The sequence below is a fragment of the Haliotis asinina genome, chromosome 15 (assembly GCF_037392515.1).
Source record: "Haliotis asinina isolate JCU_RB_2024 chromosome 15, JCU_Hal_asi_v2, whole genome shotgun sequence".
Taxonomy (NCBI): domain Eukaryota; kingdom Metazoa; phylum Mollusca; class Gastropoda; order Lepetellida; family Haliotidae; genus Haliotis; species Haliotis asinina.
The window spans coordinates 31,510,753-31,529,863 of record NC_090294.1 but is presented as its reverse complement, the minus strand read 5'-3'; the positions used below and the strand labels follow the sequence as shown (position 1 = coordinate 31,529,863).

Below are 19,111 nucleotides of genomic sequence, written 5' to 3'. Positions count from 1 at the left end.
ATTTTACCTATAAAGGCTTTATAGACAATAAGTAGTAAGTTCCAAATGTTTACGCTGGTCCAGAATTCGATTAGCAATGGCATTGTGGATCTTCAGGATTTGAAAACATCATGACTGTGTGGAAAAAGGGTCTGCACACAAAAATAGCAAAGTTTACCAAATTGATACCTTATGAAAGTTGCTGGAATTTTCATTCATCATCCTCATTTCTGTGCTTTATGCATGAAAGAACGCAATTCAGGTCACAGATAAATCTATTATGCTTACATGAAAACAGTGGCAAACTATTTGATAAAGGAAGGGACTATTACAAGATTCAGCCACAAAAACACTCTGGTCGATACATGTGTTTGAGAAGAGAACAACAAGTCCAGCTGTCAAGATTGAAACTAAACCACTTCCCTTGCCAACAATATCTCCATCGATTTGGTTTGACGGACTCACCAAAATGTACACTTTGCAACGAAGAGGACGAATCAGTAGAACACATCTTACTGAGGTGTTCAGCTCTAAAAACTGAACAATCTTTTGCATCTTCCGATACCCTCTAAGACATCTTTGACAATAATAAAACCAGTGGAAAGCATCTTAGGGAAGAGAGACAAATGGATACGTGCAAGGGTCATGGTCACCAGACGCACAGACCTACACCAGTAACCAGTATGATAATGTTTGTTTGGAATATAATGGATTTGTATTCATGACATTCACAAACCTTCCTCTTATGTGTAAACTGCCATGTTCACAAAGGTGATATTTTAAGCAATACAAATGGTGTAGAGAAGAAAAAATAATAAACATAAATAATGAAATATTTATACAAATCAATCTTAAACATCAGGTAGTAATAGAAATTTCTGAATCTTAACCATATTACATGCAGGCATGCTTTATGGATCAGCAGGGATCAGTGTAAGGGTGAGTGAGTGAGTGAGCACGCAGCAGTATTCCAGCTATATGGTGGCCTTCTGTAAATAAATGAGTCTGGACCAGACAATCCAGAGATCAACAACATGAGCATCGATCTGCGCATTTGGGAACCGATGACATAAGTCAGCCAAGTCAGCGAGTCTGACCACCCAATAACGTTAGTCACCTCTTACGACAAGCATAGTTGCCTTTTATGGCAAGCATGGGTTGCTGAAGGCCTATTCTACCTCGGGACGTTCACAGGTCAATCAGTGTAAGGACTAGTCCTGTTTTGGGTTTATATATAGATATATTACCTCACACATAAATGTCATTTTCTGATTGGCTGAACGCTTTTCTATTATTTTCATTGTACCCCACTTACAACTAATACAAGTGAGTTACATTTCAATGTACCCTGTTGCCATTTGTAACTCATTTGGTACTTTGTGGTAGTACTTCATTATCTCGACTAAGACTGAATCATGCATGATGAATGGAAATGACCAATGTCTTGCAAATGCAAACCGATGTAAGGGAGATAACTCTAAACTCGTTTTTCTTGTGTTGTCTGCAAAATCAAGCGATGGCTACGAAAAGATTTTACCTTGCATTCTAAGAAATAAATTTTGACAAAATGTTCAAATGTAGTCCCTGTGAATATCAAGAACGGGAATTAGACCAAGGTGACTTTACTAAGACAATACCTGCAGTAAAAACAGCAACATACAAGATCCAAATCGTTTGATTCACACAGGTTGGCTGAAATGTATGATGTGATACCCATGCTTCAAACAGTTCAAAATTAACATTGAGGTGTTCAGTAAGATAAATATGTTGTTTACTGCTCCATCGGGGTCCATGGGTTGATATACCCTTGATGTTTGTTTATGGGCTCAGGGAACATAAACAAACATAGATGGTACATCAACCCATGCCCCCCTCGTGATCAGTGAACAACTTATAATATATATAAGTCATCAAGGAATTGAAAGCAGCATACACTGTTTTTTTGAGATAAGTCATTGTTATGAATGATCTAAAAAGGAATTCCCATAATAAATTCTTAAAATACAGCACACACCTAGGTTTGATCTTAAAACAGGATTGTTTGTGGTAATGACATATTGAAGAAATCACGAAGAAAGTGTACCTTGTGTTTCACTGCTTTTGAAGTTTTAAATACTGTCTATTACGGAAAACTATAGAGACTATGTACAAATCGTTTAAATTACAAGCTTTTCATTATTGTAGAAATATATGGGATAATTGCATGGTAGATGACAGCCAGTTAGTAGAAACACTTCAATGGATGGCTTACATACAGTTTCAGGGTTAGAACTAAACTTAAAATGGCCACTAGCCCTCCATTACCCAAAAAAACAAAAAAATAATCAAAAACAAAATTACCAGTTTGCTTGGCTAAAATTTAATTAAAATGATACGTTGTATTTGTTGATTTCCGTGGAGAAGAATGCATCACATGTGCTTCCATTCACGGGTGTTACCCCGCTCAACAACGAGTAACCCGAAAACATGGTACGTCACTTCTAGCGCTCATGCTTGCGGACAAGACACGAAATGTATGTTGTATTGGAAACTAGCTAAGGTACATAGCGTTCATGTATGCCGCACCTCCATAGGCCGCAATGGTGGAAATCCTTTGTTGCACTTTCGCGCACTCATTACGACTATTGCGCACGAAAAACTTATATGAATGGCTTCTTTGTACTTATACCTACATGTGCACCCTAGTTTCGTTATCAAAATATTAAAAAATGAATATTTGCATGCCATCAAACATCTCGGTCGATCGGTCGCATGAGAGGCGCCATTTTAAATCACATGAAGCGAAGGGATTCCCTCCCTAAAATAGTAACACACCTGTTTCAGACCTCGGTGCTTGTTTATAACAAATTTTCATACATTTTTAGATAATTAAAAGGATTATGTGGAGACTTTCTTTCCCAATCAAGACTGACTGACCACCCAGCTCTTTCAACAACTGTTTTGAAAGGAATTGCTCTGGAGTTTTCAATGCTTTCTACAATATATTCATTATATTGGATCATTGCTGCCACCTTGACAGTGCATTGATGTCTCTGTACTACTCTTAAAAGTTTAACTACAAAACATAGTTTACTAATAAGACATATTGAATGTAGGAACTAAATAATTAATGAGTTATCGAAATAATTATCTCTAAATTCCATTTATGCTTAAAAGAAATTTAAAAAAACATTAACAAAAAACGTTAACATTCCTCAGTTTACATTTTCTACTGCCTTGAATATCACGTTTAATATTTCCATGTTGTGTTAGGTTTCAAGCACCCAGCTTCAATCCTTGTTGCACATCTCTTCTTTTCCATATTAGCAAACAAGTAGCAAAACAGTGATTGTTATGTTTCAGTTATAAACAAATACCAAAATATGGGAATACATCAAAGAAGCATTTTTTAAATGGGGAAGGATCATTCAAATTACAGCACAAAGGCAAATATCATATTTAAACTCTTGTTCATTTATCATTGATGAAAAAGGTTTTTATTTTTTAAGTCACTTATATACTTCAGTCTCAGTTGAAGAAACTCCATTTACAATCTGACAGTACCTCTTCCTTTTGACAGCAAAAATAGCAGGATTATAAATGAAGTATTAGTTCAGAAAAGAATGCTTTTCAAGGTGCAAATTTTATTGACTTATATTGAGAACTTTAACGATGATAAGTATATGAAATTGTACATGTACATAGCTCTAAAACCAGTTGTTACTTTTCAGAATAAATTGGAATAAATATGGATCAGTCTAAAGGGGTGCCTTAATTTTGCTATTTGCAGATTTTTTGCATTTTTATGTTTCTTAGTTGTTATGGAAACGATTTGACTAAGTGAAAAAGAGCAGGGTCAGTCAGTGTGAACTGGAAACGAAAGTCTCCACACAATCCTTTTACTTTTTTAAGAATGTATGAAAATTTGTTGTAAACAAACAGCGAGGTGTAGAACACGTGTGTTACTATTTTAGGGAGGGAATCCCTTCGCGTCATGTGATTCAAAATGGCGCCGCTCATATGCGAATGATCGACCGAGATGTTTGATGGCATGCAAATATTCATTTTTTAATATTTTGATAATGAAACTAGGGCGCACATGTAGGTATAAGTACAAAGAAGCCATTCATATAAGGTTTTCGTGCGCAATAGTCGTAACGAGTGCGCGAAAGTGCGACAAAGGAATTCCACCACTGCAGCCTATGGAGGTGCGGCACAGCGTTCATGTAGTGAACACTATGTACCTTAGCTAATTGGAAACCAGCGGATGACAGAACATTCTAACAATTAATTTATAAAAAGCGAGGTGATATTTATTTACGGAATTACAGTTTTGATAATCTACTGATACGCAGTAATATTCATGATCATCTTTAGCGCTATTACCCCGAGAACAAGTTACACCATGGTATATCAAGTTGCTGTTTAATACTTTTTATGCAATTGCGTAAATATTTAGTGAAAGTCATGTGACATCTCGAACTTCACGCTCAGACGACGATGTCTAATGCTAAAATATGTGCACGAAGCAGTTTTATTGCAGGTAACTTATGCACGATGCGTCCACTAAGTTCCATAATTTACGTATAGGTGGCAAGGTTTTGAGTAAAACATTCTAACTGGCATGAGTTTACCTAAAACTTGTGTCTAAATCTACAAGCTTTCAAGCTTTAGGTCATGTGCATGATTTGGACCAATCACCATCTTTATAGCAGACAGGCGGAAATGCTTCATTAGAAACCAATAATGATCCAATTATTCATACTTCATCTGGGCCAGTAGTAAAGAACTGAACATGTGGAAATGTGTAACTGAATTTGCCAGATGTTATGAGAGGCATGTGCGAGGCTGTGATTTGTCAGATAGTTATTCTCTATCAGGGCCAGCTGTAAAGAACTGAAGAAATGGAAAGGGATAACTAAAATTGTAAGCCGTGTAACTCTTTCCAACCTATACCGTGAGGTAAAGCGAAGGAGCGATAACATGATTTGAAAGAAGTGGCACAATGTATATGTCAACTTTTGAGTTTTGCAAAGATAGAGATTCATTAGTCTGGTGATTTGAGTAGAAAATGCATGATCTCAATTCCAGTACCTGATGAATAATAGTAACCACTGAAAAAACCCAAGTAGTCCGCCGGACTAGTGCAGTTATATTTCCATTTGCCCGAGAAAACATTTATTCGCCACGGGCGTGCGGGCGAGCGTAAAGATCGAACCCTGCAGTTTGCATTGTTCCACAAGACACCTGTTTTGACTATAAAGATACCAAATTTTAATCACTCAGGAAAGGGTGAAATATTTAAAAAATGATCTTTATTACAAAGAGCTAAATAAATCAATGTTCTCATCTCATTCCCTTGCAAGTTTCAGCTATAAGTAATTGCTCATTAAGAAACACTTCCAAATTAAAAGCTGTTAACTGCAGAACAATAATAATACACAACAATTTATCCTTGACTATGGACTGAGATTGACCATTCTTCCATAGCTTGCATAAGCCCAAACCCCAGCCACACATACAGCAGATAACTTCAAACTGTTACCAGCCAAAAATGGATTTAACCAAACCAGACAATATTACTCAGGTGTATAGAACTATTACCCTGTTTTTACCAGACCATCAGACTAGCTAGCTGAAAAGCATAACTATCCACCAGAAAGCTAACTATCCACCAAAAAAATTTGCAACCATAACCTTTGAATAAGACAATATAATTAATTTAGCTGAATATGTTCTCAAATGTTTCCGAATAACACTGACTGGTTTGCTTTAGATTTTGCAGTGAGTGAGTGAATCTAGTTTTATGCCAGACTCAGCAATATTCCAGCTATATGGTGGCCTTCTGTAAATAATCAAGTCTGGACCAGACAATCCAGTGATCAACAACATGAGCACCGATCTGCGCATTTGTGAACCGATGACTTGTGTCAACTAAGTCGGCGAGCCTGACCACCCGATCCTGTTAGTCGCCTCTTACGACAAGCATAGTCGCCTTTTATGACAAGCATGGGTTGTTGAAGGCCTATTCTACCTCGGGACCCTCACGGGTCTAAGATTTTGAAAATAAAAGACACACAATCAATAATATTGACTTTATGATGTTTCATTTGATGGTGACAGATAAATGTCCAGTTTCTGTAAAACTGTAGTAATAGGTAAAAGGTAAAATAAGAAGCAGTATGAAATTGTTTATGTCTGCATTGTTTCAAATGCTATAAAATGAGATAAAAAATATCTTTGTCTATGTGACAGTCTGCAGCACCAAAGCTGAACAACATATGGCCATTAACAAACTTAAACCTTTTTTAACTATTACCATTATTACCAAGATTAAACTTTCTACATACTGGGTTCCTGAGTATAGGCAATTAAAACCTTTCTTTTAAACTTTGTTTAATCAGATACTTTTAAGAAAATGAACATCACCAATCACTCTAAACAGGCTTTTTTGTTCATGAATAACACACTAAGCGGACCTGCGGCATACAGCAATATCATGGCAGCATAATAATGATCAAGTCTGATATCTGGCATGTCTATACAAAGTTTCAAACAGCTATACAGAAACAGTTTTTACCTGCTTGTCTGGACAATGACATCCACCATCCCCTTGTACTTGCCAGGCTCAGTATCTCCATCTTCCAGATCATTTGTCTCATCCACATGTGTCTTTTTCTTACGTTTGAAAAGTGATCCCTTTTTCTTCTTTCCTGTCTTCTCCTCCACAACCTGTCAAACAGCACAGAGAGAACAGTTTTCGACACTTCATCTTACCTGTCACAAACGGGTTCAGTAACAATGAAGTTCCAGTCATATCCTCAAAACATTCTTGACCCATAAGTGTTTTCACGCAATTAACATTATTATTTCTCCCTTGCTGTAACTCATATTTGGTGGTATAAACCTACAAATGTTATTTATCATCATTCACTTGATGGTCAATTAATGAATTTATAACAGGTATAATTAGTGCTCAGATTACCCATCAAAGTTTACCATTTGACATTTCTCCTGTCTGGAGTAAATATTCAACATTACAAATCAAGGTCTGATGTGGCAAATGTTTTACATGTCAAGTAATATGTGTATGGAAGTGCAGCAAGAGGAATTATCAACAAATAATTATCATTATAAACAAACTACAGATGATTAGCCGGTAAGATGCTGGTTGTTTCATTACTTTTATCTTCTACAGAAGATTTGTCAAAAGGCAGTGTCTATGTGTGTAGATTTACTAATCAATACTTAATACACCCTGTTATAAAGTACCTTTGTAAAAACAACATCCTTCCTTCAATTAGAAACTGCCATTATGTTGACTGATTGATTGCTCATTATTGGCTAACCAAATTCCTTAGAATGGTAGACTCCATACAATAAGCTGCCAGGTCTGTAAACGTGACTGACAAATGAGACTATACACCAATGTGAAAAACCTGAACGATGTATCTTTTTTTCTTATATTAGACTGTTAAAAGACACATGCCATGGAGCATGATTATTTTCCAGCTGCAGATGAATGGCATATCATTCTTTTATCTACATATTGATTGATACATTCCTGAATAAGGTAATAGCTGGGCATTGTTGCTATGACTTTTGTTTGTTAACACTTAATGTTTGCATTTTAATATGTGCATTCTGTTTAAATTAATTTGTTGTATCATTCTCTAGAATCTGTATGACAGACAACATACACTAGGTTGCACATAGGGAATGTGTGAAATATGATTCACGTTGGCAATATATACAATGTTTAGACATTACAATCATTTTATAAATTCACTATAAGTATGAGCAGATCATGTAGCTGTTTTGTTAAGTTTCCAAATGCAAACATAAATGATAATAAACTAATTACAATCAGTAGACAACATATAAAGACATACATTAATTTTTCAGACCTAACAGTTTTTACCACTTGCAGATGACTAACCTTCAAAGTGTTTTCATTTGTTTTCATGATAATGAAGTAAAAATGACTTCATCTATGCTGATCAGTCTATACTCATACTATCAATTGTGCATACCGGTTGCACAGCGGAGGTCACAAACTAGTCATGAATTCTGAGATATCATCTGAGCACTCACAGGAGAAAAACAATAACAAAAGCAACTACTAATCCACAGCAACTGCTCTGCATCAGTGCCCTTTAAGGATGAATGGAGGGCTATTGATATCTGATATAGACATTTCTGCAGACTCCTTGCTATCACAAGATGACCATGACTTAATCATCTGAACGATCCATGACAGACAACACCCTCCTTTACCTCTCCTATATTTCCTCATATATACAGCAGAACATGGATATGGCGTACAAACAGATATAGCGAACAAAACAGATATAGTGAACAAATTTAAAAGTCCTGTCAATAGTCCTCTATAATATCATTAAAATAATACGCACATAACAAACCCCTGAGTAGCGAATTAACGCCTATAGAGAACTGATTTACTACCCGATTAAGGGCCCAATTAACGATGTAATTAGCGAACTCACTTACACTATGTTTACATGCACCGATTTGCACATGTGAGAAAATTTACATATATGCAAAATTTACACACTGGAGTAAACTTGCACACTGGAGTATATTTGCTAAGCGTTCATGTGTCAATTAAAGTCACCCTAAATTTCTAGAGTTACGTTTCTGATGTAAAGATGGACAGACATCTTTTTTTTTCTCAGAGGAGGAAATGTTTTACAACTACGGTTGCCATATTCCTAGTATTGCACCAGGGGAAGCATCAGAAAATTCAGGCTGTATATTCAGGTGTAAAATCTAAGACAAACACTGCTTTCGACTTTGGCATTCCAAAATCCAATCTCAGTTCCATTATTGAGAATTGTGAATGTATTCTTGCAAAATCTGTGTCTCCTGATTTTTGCCCTGCTCAGAAAAGGTTAAGAGCTGCCAATCACCAAGACGTAGATGATGCTCTCTACAAAAGGTTTCAAGGAACTAGAAGTGAAACTATTCCCTTAAATGGTCCCATGCTGAAGATTAAGGCAAATGAACAGGCATCTAATTTAGGTCATTTAGATTTTAATTGCAACAGTGCTTAAGTTATATATTGTCGAGACTCTTGTGATTGTTAAACATGTTTTACCTAATGTCTGTGAATGATAAATTCAGAATTTTAATGTTATGTCAATGTACAAGAATAAAGATTTGTAGCCTCAGCATATACAGGTCTCTACAATGTAGCATGGCTGTCAGATGTGAATAATGAACAACGGATATCGTGAACAAAATTTCTTGGTCCCTTGGAGTTTGTTATATCCATGTTCTATTGTATATAATTTGTAATACATGATAAAAAAAATGTATAAGTAAGGAACAAATGATCAATAAATAGGTGAATGTCATCATGGTGTGTAATATATATTTTGTTAAAGAAATCAACAGCTGCTAGAACACCCTGGCGCTGCAATGTCAGAAACAAGACAACCACGTGTCACATATATAGGTGCTTCAGTTTGCAGCTTCTTTTGAAGAGGGAAGACACTGCCATGCACCCAAACCTGGACAGTTGACAGCAATCAGAGTGAGAGTGGAGGTATTTATTGTGTTTGTTTTGTGATTGATAGTCACAGTAATTGAGTAGATTGTTAAATGGCGCTTATATATAATTAATTGAGTAGTGTACTAATAAGCCTAATAAGCCTGTAAGTTAGTAGTGTATATTAATCAGCCTTTAAATGATCAGTGTAAGTGTTATATATTCTGCAGGTGAAGGAAAAAGCTGTGTATAATATGTCACTGCCATTTCTACTAGTGACTGATGTAATAAGGCTATTCCAGAAGATTTCTGATTGATTCCCCACTCATGGCAAGCTGCAACAATTGGCTGACTACTTTGAGAGTCAGTTGATCTCCCATCCATCTTTTGAAATAAGCGTCGACTCGGAGGCCCAGCGCTGGTTGTCATTGTATCGGGCTAGCAGTTTCAACTATTTGTGGCCTTCAGTAAATTAGTTGTCTCTTTTTTTGATTAGAATTTTTACATAATAATTTGCTATATCATCGTTTGAGAATCATCCATGATTCTTTATGTTACGATAACTTATAGTTTTACTTTCTGGTATTTCAGCGCTTTGGGCAGAGGAATGTCAACACCTGAGTCTGTGTCACAGGTAGAATCACAATAGTATAAAACACATGTAATGTGTTATGTTGACGGTGCTATTGTTATCATCTTGCTCATCTTGTTATTTGACTGAAATGGGTAAGTAGGTTATGGTTTTATGCAGCTTTTAGCAATATTCAAGCTAAATTACAATGGGGGACACCTGAAATGTTAATGAAATAAACTATGAATTAAACCTCAAAGTTTTATATGTGTCGCAATAATCTTGCTAATATAACATAAGTCAAAGCCCTACTTTGTGTTATATATGTTGCGAAAAAATCTTGCTAATGTTATAATGATATGAAACAAAACATAGAACACATAACAGACAATGTCATGCTTTGTTTAATATATGGTGCTGTTTTAGGTCAGAAATCACAACACTGATGTCAGTCACAACACTATTGTCCTTGACTATGGTGTAATGTATGGATTTTAACAATTCAAACTTATGAAAAAAAAACCCATTTCACTTGCTACATGTTACCCCAAACTTCAAAGGACTGGTCATGTGAGCCACAAGCAACACTCAAACATGCACAGTAAACTGCAGGTGGATGAAGTGTTCTAGACTAGGACAAGTCTGTTTGATGTTGGAGTTGGTTACATGGAAGGCATGCAAGGCTTCATTTATGGTGTAAAATGTGCTCAACATTAATACTGTCATCATTTGAACAATGCTTACTAGACAGTTCTTGCAAGATAGCTAATTAATCTGGTGAATTGGGTGGTTGTTCAATAACATGAAATCCACAATCATGCATAACAGTGCGAAGATACAGACTTGTGTGCAGGTGTATTGTACATGTATTGGCAGAACACACCTTCAGTTTAGTATGACATTTATCCTTGATATTCTCTCACAGTTATTCTCTTGATATTCTCTCAACAGGTAAATGTAATAATTTCTTTTTTTCCAAATCTTTTCATTCATTCCAGTTCAGCAGGTGTGCAGTTTGATTAGATTTGTCAATGTTTTTCAGAGCATATAAAATGAAGCACTCAAACACTGATGGACATGTCAGGTGTATGATTATATGTATAATACATTGTTTAAAAGTCTCCATTTGGAATGAAATTTAGGCAAAACATTGTTCTTACAAAACAATACTCCTCTCCACTTTGTACACATCCTTGATGATATCAACAAGACAATCAATGGATGGTTCATTCTGTTTTATACTTGAAGTATAAAAATATTATTTGGCCAGCAGGATAATGTGTGTTGTCATTAGACAAACTGAACTATTGCAAAAGAGAATGTCTTGATCAGAAATGTGAACATCACAATGTGTATGATTAATAAACTTTTCAACCTGTCTAAAAAATTCATGTACAAGATTACAATTTATGAACACATTGCAGGCTTTCTGATGTTTCTTGACAACAAGAGCAAATATTTGTTTCAATTATCTTGAAGGTAATTCAGTGTTAATGAATAGTGTCTGACCCTCTGACAAATCTGGCAGATTTGCCAACAGTCAGACAGAAGTCCTCTATCTGCTGGCCCCAATGTCTGACTGAATATATCACAATGACTTTGCCTGAAATTGTTATTTGTGGCATGTGACACTTGTTCACTGTTTATAAATTTATGTTTATAATGTTTGTCATTATATAATGTTATTAATTTCAATGCCAATTATGACAAATGTTAAATCTCAAATGAGTGTTTAATTTTATTCTGTGGGTCCTGTGAATTTTCAGTACATCAGAGAGACATCTGAAAATTACAGGACACAATGTCCTGTTACTTTGATTAATGAAACACCATTCGTGAACACTGGGTAATTGTAATATTTACTGCTGATGGTTTAACCTTTCTGGTGATAGTCCACCTGCAGGAGTCCTAACAAATTCCAGAAAACAAGGCATCACCTTCCACCTGAAGAAACAGATTTTGCCTTTTTTGGAAGAGACATGAGACATTTTGAATGCTCTGACAGTTGTTTTGTACCTGGGTGATGGTGGTGAAACCAAGGCTCAGGCCTGGCTACAACTCCCTCAAATGAGTCTGCTTCACAATGTCTAGACATAAGGGACCTATAACATGGTGGGCATTTCTGATCAGAAATAATATACTTTAATGATGAAACCTTTGTCAAGTTTGTGTTCATTTCTCACACTTTTTCATGAGAAGTGTACTGTAAATCTGTATTGTCTGAGGGGTGTGGTGAGTTGTCAATCATCTATTATCATACTAGGTAATTTGTCAAAATTTCTCAGTATATTTCATTCCTTTCCACATACTACACATAGGACTCATATTTTTATGTACTTTTATGTACATACAGCTTAAAACTTTGTCACATTACCTTGTGGGTATCAACTGCCTGAGCTGTGACAACTGGGGCTGCCACTGCAGTATTCCACATTCTCTCCTCTTCATCCTGACGCTGAAGAAAATGTGTGGATATTTATAGTATTTTTTTAGTTCTAATGCACACCAATTCCAAAGAACAAATCTACAATTCTCACACATTCTAAACAACCTCTGCAAATATAACATCTGCTTCTATCAACAACTGACTAACTGAAATCATGGATGCTGGGATTTAACTTGAATCCTATATTTGAGGGTCCCTAGGACAAATACTCTTTAATTTTCAAGGGTCACAGACATAAAAATTGCGGTCCCAGACACATAGCTATTACTGCTAATACTGTTGTATTGAATATCATGCTCACCACATTATGTTACAGTAATTAAACTGAAGATGATACCATAACCCACCTAGTAGCAAACTCAGAGATAACTTATTGTTACTTGATTGGATTTTTTGCCAAATTAGTATTTGGACTTTTTCTGTGTCTCTGTGGATGCACTAGTAAATTTTGATGCATCCATTGTCAAGTTTCATGCGTAAAGGATGCAGGAATTTGTGTCCTCTGTAAATCCCTGATAGATGGAAAACAAACTTGACCATAACCATGAAAAATGTAGAACAAAGGACTCGACAAAAAAAATAATGAAAAATAAAAATAATCTATCCACTCTGTAGGTAGTAAGATACAAGCTATAATACTGAAATAAATGATACAAGTTTTGTTTTGAAAACTGACACATCTTTCTTTAAATGAATGATCACATGATGTGGTCTAATAAACACTGTTTACCCCCTGAGACTACAGGCAATTAATTGGATGAATGAGCGTATTATGATTTTTACAATGATGTAGTGGTTAGCATGCTGGCCTCTCACACCAAAGGCCCAGGTTTCAATCCCAGTGGAGACACCAAAATATGTGACCTGGGTTTAATACTGTGTTGTGTCCCAAGGCAAGGCACTTTGTCCACATTGCACTCAGTCCACTCAGGCAGTGTTGGCTCAAGAGAGGGTTTTGGAGTGTTTTGACTCATCAAATTCAGTGAGGACCCCCTCTATTTTACATCTGCCAATCTATTTAACATTGGAAGTGGGGTCAGAAACAATATTTTCATCAATTTGGACCCACGCAAAATTTCACCCAAATCTAACACTGCACCCAGGTGTTCAAAATGGCTGGCAGTGTTGGCTCAAGAGAGGGTTTTGGAGTGTTTTGACTCATCAAATTCAGTGAGGACCCCCTCTATTTTACATCTGCCAATCTATTTAACATTGGAAGTGGGGTCAGAAACAATATTTTCATCAATTTGGACCCACGCAAAATTTCACCCAAATCTAACACTGCACCCAGGTGTTCAAAATGGCTACCTGAGAAGCGGATGTATGGACCTATATGCAGGGATGAGAATGGAAATTTTCATTTACAGCTGAAAACTAGTCGGGGGTCTGGGCGGAGCCTGGTCGGGGGCCCAGGGGGGCGAAGGCCCCCGGAAGCTCCTGGGATTTTGGCATTTTACACACAAAATATGGCTTCTAAAATCAATATTAACACTGTATATATATTTAGACGTTTCAGAAAAATGACCCTGGGGATGTAAAAAAACGCGGATTTCCGCGGATCCGCGGAAATTTCTCATCCCTGTATATGGTTGTGCTTAGTAGTAGCTTTGAAAGTACAATTCCATCAGGGTAACAATGTAGTGCCAGAGAGCAGCATCATGATTCTAGGGCCAAAATTAGCAATATTATTATCATCATGATACATTCAACATCCACTGAAATACCAGTGTGTATGCATTTCCTTTTTATTGCTTTTTTTTCAGAAATGTATAACTTCTTCACAGAAAACACAGTGCCAAAGAAATGTAGTTCCATTGGATAAGGAACTGCACAATTGTACATGATGGTAAACAGTAATAATTATTAGAACTAATACAGTATTCTTAGTATTTTCTACTTAAATATTGTGGATTAAGTTCTGAATGCTTGTAAGAAATAATATTTTATGTCAACTAGTATAGTATTTAATTCATATTGCACTGAAAAACATTTGAAACTACAAACTCCTTGACATTTAATACCTGTTGCAGTCATAACACAACAATTTTGTCCACGTTTTTATATCATACTCTGACACACAAGCCTGATGTTGAAGTAATTTAGTAAATTACAGCAACATTTTGAAAGCTCTATATGCTGGCATTATTACTATATAGCATTGATAGAACTGATATGACTGTCTTGTTCAGATACCAGACAAAACTGACTGTACAATGGGCCATACAAGTCAATACGTGCAGGTTCTGTCTCTAATTTCTGCAGCAACTTAGGGCAATCATCATGAAAGTTCTACTGGTTTGGTAACCTGAGGGTATCCAGGAATATGTGCAAGGTTGAGTTAAAACAATTAGGGAATGTCAGCTAACCTTCTTCTTCTGCCATTCTCTCAGGCAAGGTCTGACGAGAACAGCTGTTACTACGGCCCCAACGAATAGGCCAATAAAGAAGGCACCGGCTATCCATCCACCGTCACTGGAAAACGTCGTCTGCTCGACTTCGATTTGGATGGGCACACACACATCTTCAAGAGTATAACTGCACGCTGACATTGCTGACACTCATAGGCAGTAGTTGCACATCAACCGGTTAATATATAGTGGAAATTATTTTGTGTACGGTTCTGTGCAGTTAATCCTAAAACAATTTGAACACACTTTCTTCGTCAAGAGTCCACGATGGACCGATCGACTTGGCTGCCCGATCTACTCACGTGCACGGTGCAGTGAACTTAAAGTGGTTCGGTATTTGCTGTATCTCACGTTGTATGAAGTGATAATGGGGTTATCATTATCATAGTCGAGCTCCAGGTTAAACGAAAAGAACCTCCCAAAAGAATTGTATTCCGATGTCACATCAGGCTTCCTTACAAGCACATGCACTCCGCCATCTTTGTTGTTGTGGTAAATAGCTTGTGGTTGCTCCGTGGCGACAGTTTCAAGTTCCCCGCAATTGGCCATGTTATCATAGCGAATTGGAGTGACTTGAAACCGCCAAGAACTGACTAACAGGGAAAATACAGGTAAATTCGCCGTTGACGTTTATTCAGGTGAGTTTATAGTTTTCCGACTTTAGGTTGGGGAAACCTATTTCGATTATGGAACAAAACTGTTCGTGGTATATCAGTGTCGATTGTCAAGTTGATAATTATGCCAATGTTTTAGCCCATGATATTTCACAGCGAGTCCATGATGTACATAAACCTGTGTACTCTTACAAAAGAGAGAAATGGATGTGTTTTTTCATGTGACATTATTGCCCAGTATGGAAACATTAATTATTAGATGTCGATATTAATGGGGCAGTGTGACATTAATTTAATGCCAATGAATGCATGGGGGTGTGTATTGCATAACATAAGATATCTTGTGAGTCAGACTTTAACCCCTCCAAATGAGCTTTTGGTGGCTGTAAAAAGTGCTTGTATGAAAAGGTTACAGTTTGTGGTCTGAAAATAAAAAAAACCCCAAAGCATCTTTGAGTCACATTACTGGAACGAAAGCAAATTTTAAAGCAGTTCAGTTCTTCACAGATTGCCCCAAGTATGTACAACATCCAACTTTGACATTTGAAAATTCAACACCACAAATATTTTTTAGGATGATCTCAGTCACAAACAAGTTATGAGAGAATTTGTTAGATGCGAACTTGTGAGCTTCTGATTGTTAACCTGTCACAAGTGAGCTACATCTACACTGTTTAAATATGCCTGGCACGTAATGGAAACAGTTCAATATGTAACAACAATTACAATGGTTACGGGAAAACATAGCATCTCCTGATTTTTATTAATGGATTCATTTTAAATGATCCTGATGTGATGTCATCATCTTTGTTGTTTGGGTAATAATGTTTCACAGCTGTAATGTCGACCACTAATGCACTGACTAGACCGTATGAAATCTGCCTGTCTTCATGCTCAATGTCCATATGTTGGTTTGATTCTAACACAGGTAAACTGTCTATGCTAGGCACAACTGCACACAAAAATGAGGTAACTGACTCTACAGTGTGGCCATTGAGATCACCTGATCTCAACCTCATTGAGCATGAATGAGATAGATGCTCTTGGAAGAAGTCTTCATACCTTGAGACATCAACTCTATTATTTTCGAAAGCTTGGTACTGTGTTGGTACAGCAATGATACAGGTTGCCCAATGCTGTGTTGACCCAGATGGTGCTACTGAAGACTGGGTCAGGGAATGTGAGACCAACTAAAAGTGTAACTTCATGCCTAATCCTCTTTTAATGTACGCTCAGTGGGTACATTGACCAGATTTATCCAGTAGCAATACACTTTGTTCCATATATTGGTATGTTTGGGACATAAACTAACACTAACAGCAGTAGGTTTTGTAAAAGTGCATGCAGAAATGACATTATAGATATGTAGTTAAAGTCTTTTGTGCATGGAATTTTCCTTGCAAATCAGAATTATTTCAAAAGTTTTTTATGTGTAGTTATTTTTAGGTACTTTATTAACTTAAGCACATCAGAATCTATGCATCCAAAACAAGCATAAAAAATAATTTTTTCTTGTTTTTATTAATTTGTTGCGTGAAAAATGCAGGTGTCTGTGTTGATGTGAAGTTTCTTTTGCTTGTTTAGTATACACAAGAAGGAGAGATAACTTTTTCAGCACCCAGCATTTGCAAGTTTTGTTGTTTTCTTTAGAAAAAAAACAGAACCAAAAGAACTGAGTGACTTATTGCAAATGATGCTCCATGGCAGACGGGATAGTAGATTCATTATCATTCATGTCTGCAACTTCAGCTTGTATACTTAGCCTTGTGCATTTTAATGCAAATTACTTTGTTTTTTTTAATTAGTAACCTTTTATGAATTTAACCACTTAACTGAACCATTTATTTCAAAGCACAATGTGAAATATGTTTAAAATTTTTAATTTTAAAATTTAAGGGCTTTCATAAATTGTCACTAGCCATGAAATGTGTCACCAAAGGCTATTTTAGCAAGTATCAATATTGAAAACTCAGTGACAGATGTGTATAGAGATGACAGGTTGACTGGAAGAGCTTATGCACACTTGATGATCCAGCAACAACCTGATGCTGCAGGGCATTGTTTCAGCAGTGGTTTTGGTAGTAAAGCTGCACAAATTACACCATAATTATAGGTATTTTGATACACAGATAGTCAGAATCATTCTGATTTCTTACATTGCACATTTATGTACATACAATCCCTGAATCAAGGGAAGAGTCCTCACAAATCCTCTGTACCCGTGTGTCATTGACACAGACATTTGTAATAAATTGGTCATTGGTAGTGATGTCATGCGTCAGTATTGTTGTATGTATAAAGCAAATTTCTTTGCAGTGAAGGTTGGTTGAACAGGAGTAAACACAATCGCCAAATTCTTCTGATTACACTTTCACTATTATGATGTATATTTTCCGTATTGATCAGATATTGTTTCATGAAACTAATTTCAATATCTACATTTAGCCTTTACACGTGTTAGAAAATCACATGTACACATTACTGCAACATGTACTTTAGTTGCTGTGATGTACAATATTGATTGTAGCCATTGTTATATATTGCTTACAAGAAAATCAGATTTCGAGTTCTCACTTCCCTCGATTTGCATTCGCAAAACATCGGTAGTTTCTGTACATCATACTTAAGTCGGTGTTATTCGAGATAGAGAATTATTACCACCAAGTACCGAATGAGTTGCCACTGGCAGCAGGGTACATTGAAAATAACAGAAGAGCACTCAGCCAATCAGATAGCGACGTTTGTGTGTGAGGTGAGATAATGTATTCTGTGATGCAGTTCAGTGGATTCATCCCAAAGTGCTATATGAAAAGGAAATTCTTGTTGCTAGTTTTCTTGCTAATCCAGCAGAAAAAACCCATTAAATTTTGTTGAATGTGTACAACAGCCTTTGATGCAAACATATTAAAGAATCGAACAAACAATGCCTGTAACAGGTTGCCAAGATTCAAGCATCCCATTTGTTAAACTTATTTGCTGCTCTTCGTCTTGTTCTTCAGAGAGAAGTGCAGTACAAAGATGCCTGAATGTATCTTTAGTGATGTTATTTATTGGGCATAAGCTGACATAAAATTTAGATACAGCACTCATCAGCAGACAGAGAAAGCTCTTAAACGTGACTGAAATAGCCCATGCTTGAACAGCCAGACTGGACAACAACCCTTTTGCTGAAAGATTGCAGCATAGAAAACCCATTGTATTCTCTTAGGTGAAAACATAGTACAGTGGAATCTGTCAAATCTGGGCTCTGTACAATGTGGTTTTCTCCGCAATCCGCACTACTCTCTGAATCCAGGCAAAATTGTTCTTAATTTATCATTAAAACTTGCTTTATAATCTGGAGAAACTCAATTACGGATTACACCAAAATAACAGTCCCAACAATCAATTAGCTATGAGAACAATGCTTTGTAGTCCAAACAGTCCCTTGAATAAACATTGCTGTTTCTACTGTTTGGGTCCTAATTGCAGCTAACTCAGACCACAAGAGTACTTGTAGTTACCATCTTGAATGTAATATGGAAATATGGTCTAATAAATATTTTACTGACCCTCTAATGTGGGAATCTGTGCTATTTCTTTCATATCATAGCATTCACTGTC

At 36.4% G+C, this 19,111-nt stretch overlaps 2 protein-coding genes across 2 annotated transcripts in view; one reads left to right on the top strand and one right to left on the bottom strand.

Annotated features, from left to right (window-relative positions):
* The window catches only part of LOC137265773 (golgin subfamily A member 6-like protein 25), a 43,928-nt gene extending 28,529 nt beyond the window's left edge, over positions 1-15,399 (bottom strand). Inside the window, exons 1-3 of the mRNA XM_067801224.1 lie at positions 14,853-15,399; positions 12,415-12,495; positions 6,539-6,690 (exon numbers count right to left, since the gene is read on the bottom strand). Of these exons, the coding sequence (XP_067657325.1) occupies positions 6,539-6,690; positions 12,415-12,495; positions 14,853-15,035 (416 nt within the window). The 5' untranslated portion in view covers positions 15,036-15,399. The remainder of the gene's footprint in view (positions 1-6,538; positions 6,691-12,414; positions 12,496-14,852) is intronic.
* A 65-nt stretch (positions 15,400-15,464) lies between these two features.
* LOC137266090 (limbin-like) overlaps positions 15,465-19,111 on the top strand; it is a 28,095-nt gene continuing 24,448 nt past the window's right edge. Inside the window, exon 1 of the mRNA XM_067801592.1 lies at positions 15,465-15,532. The gene's annotated coding sequence lies outside the window, so the exon portion shown is untranslated. The remainder of the gene's footprint in view (positions 15,533-19,111) is intronic.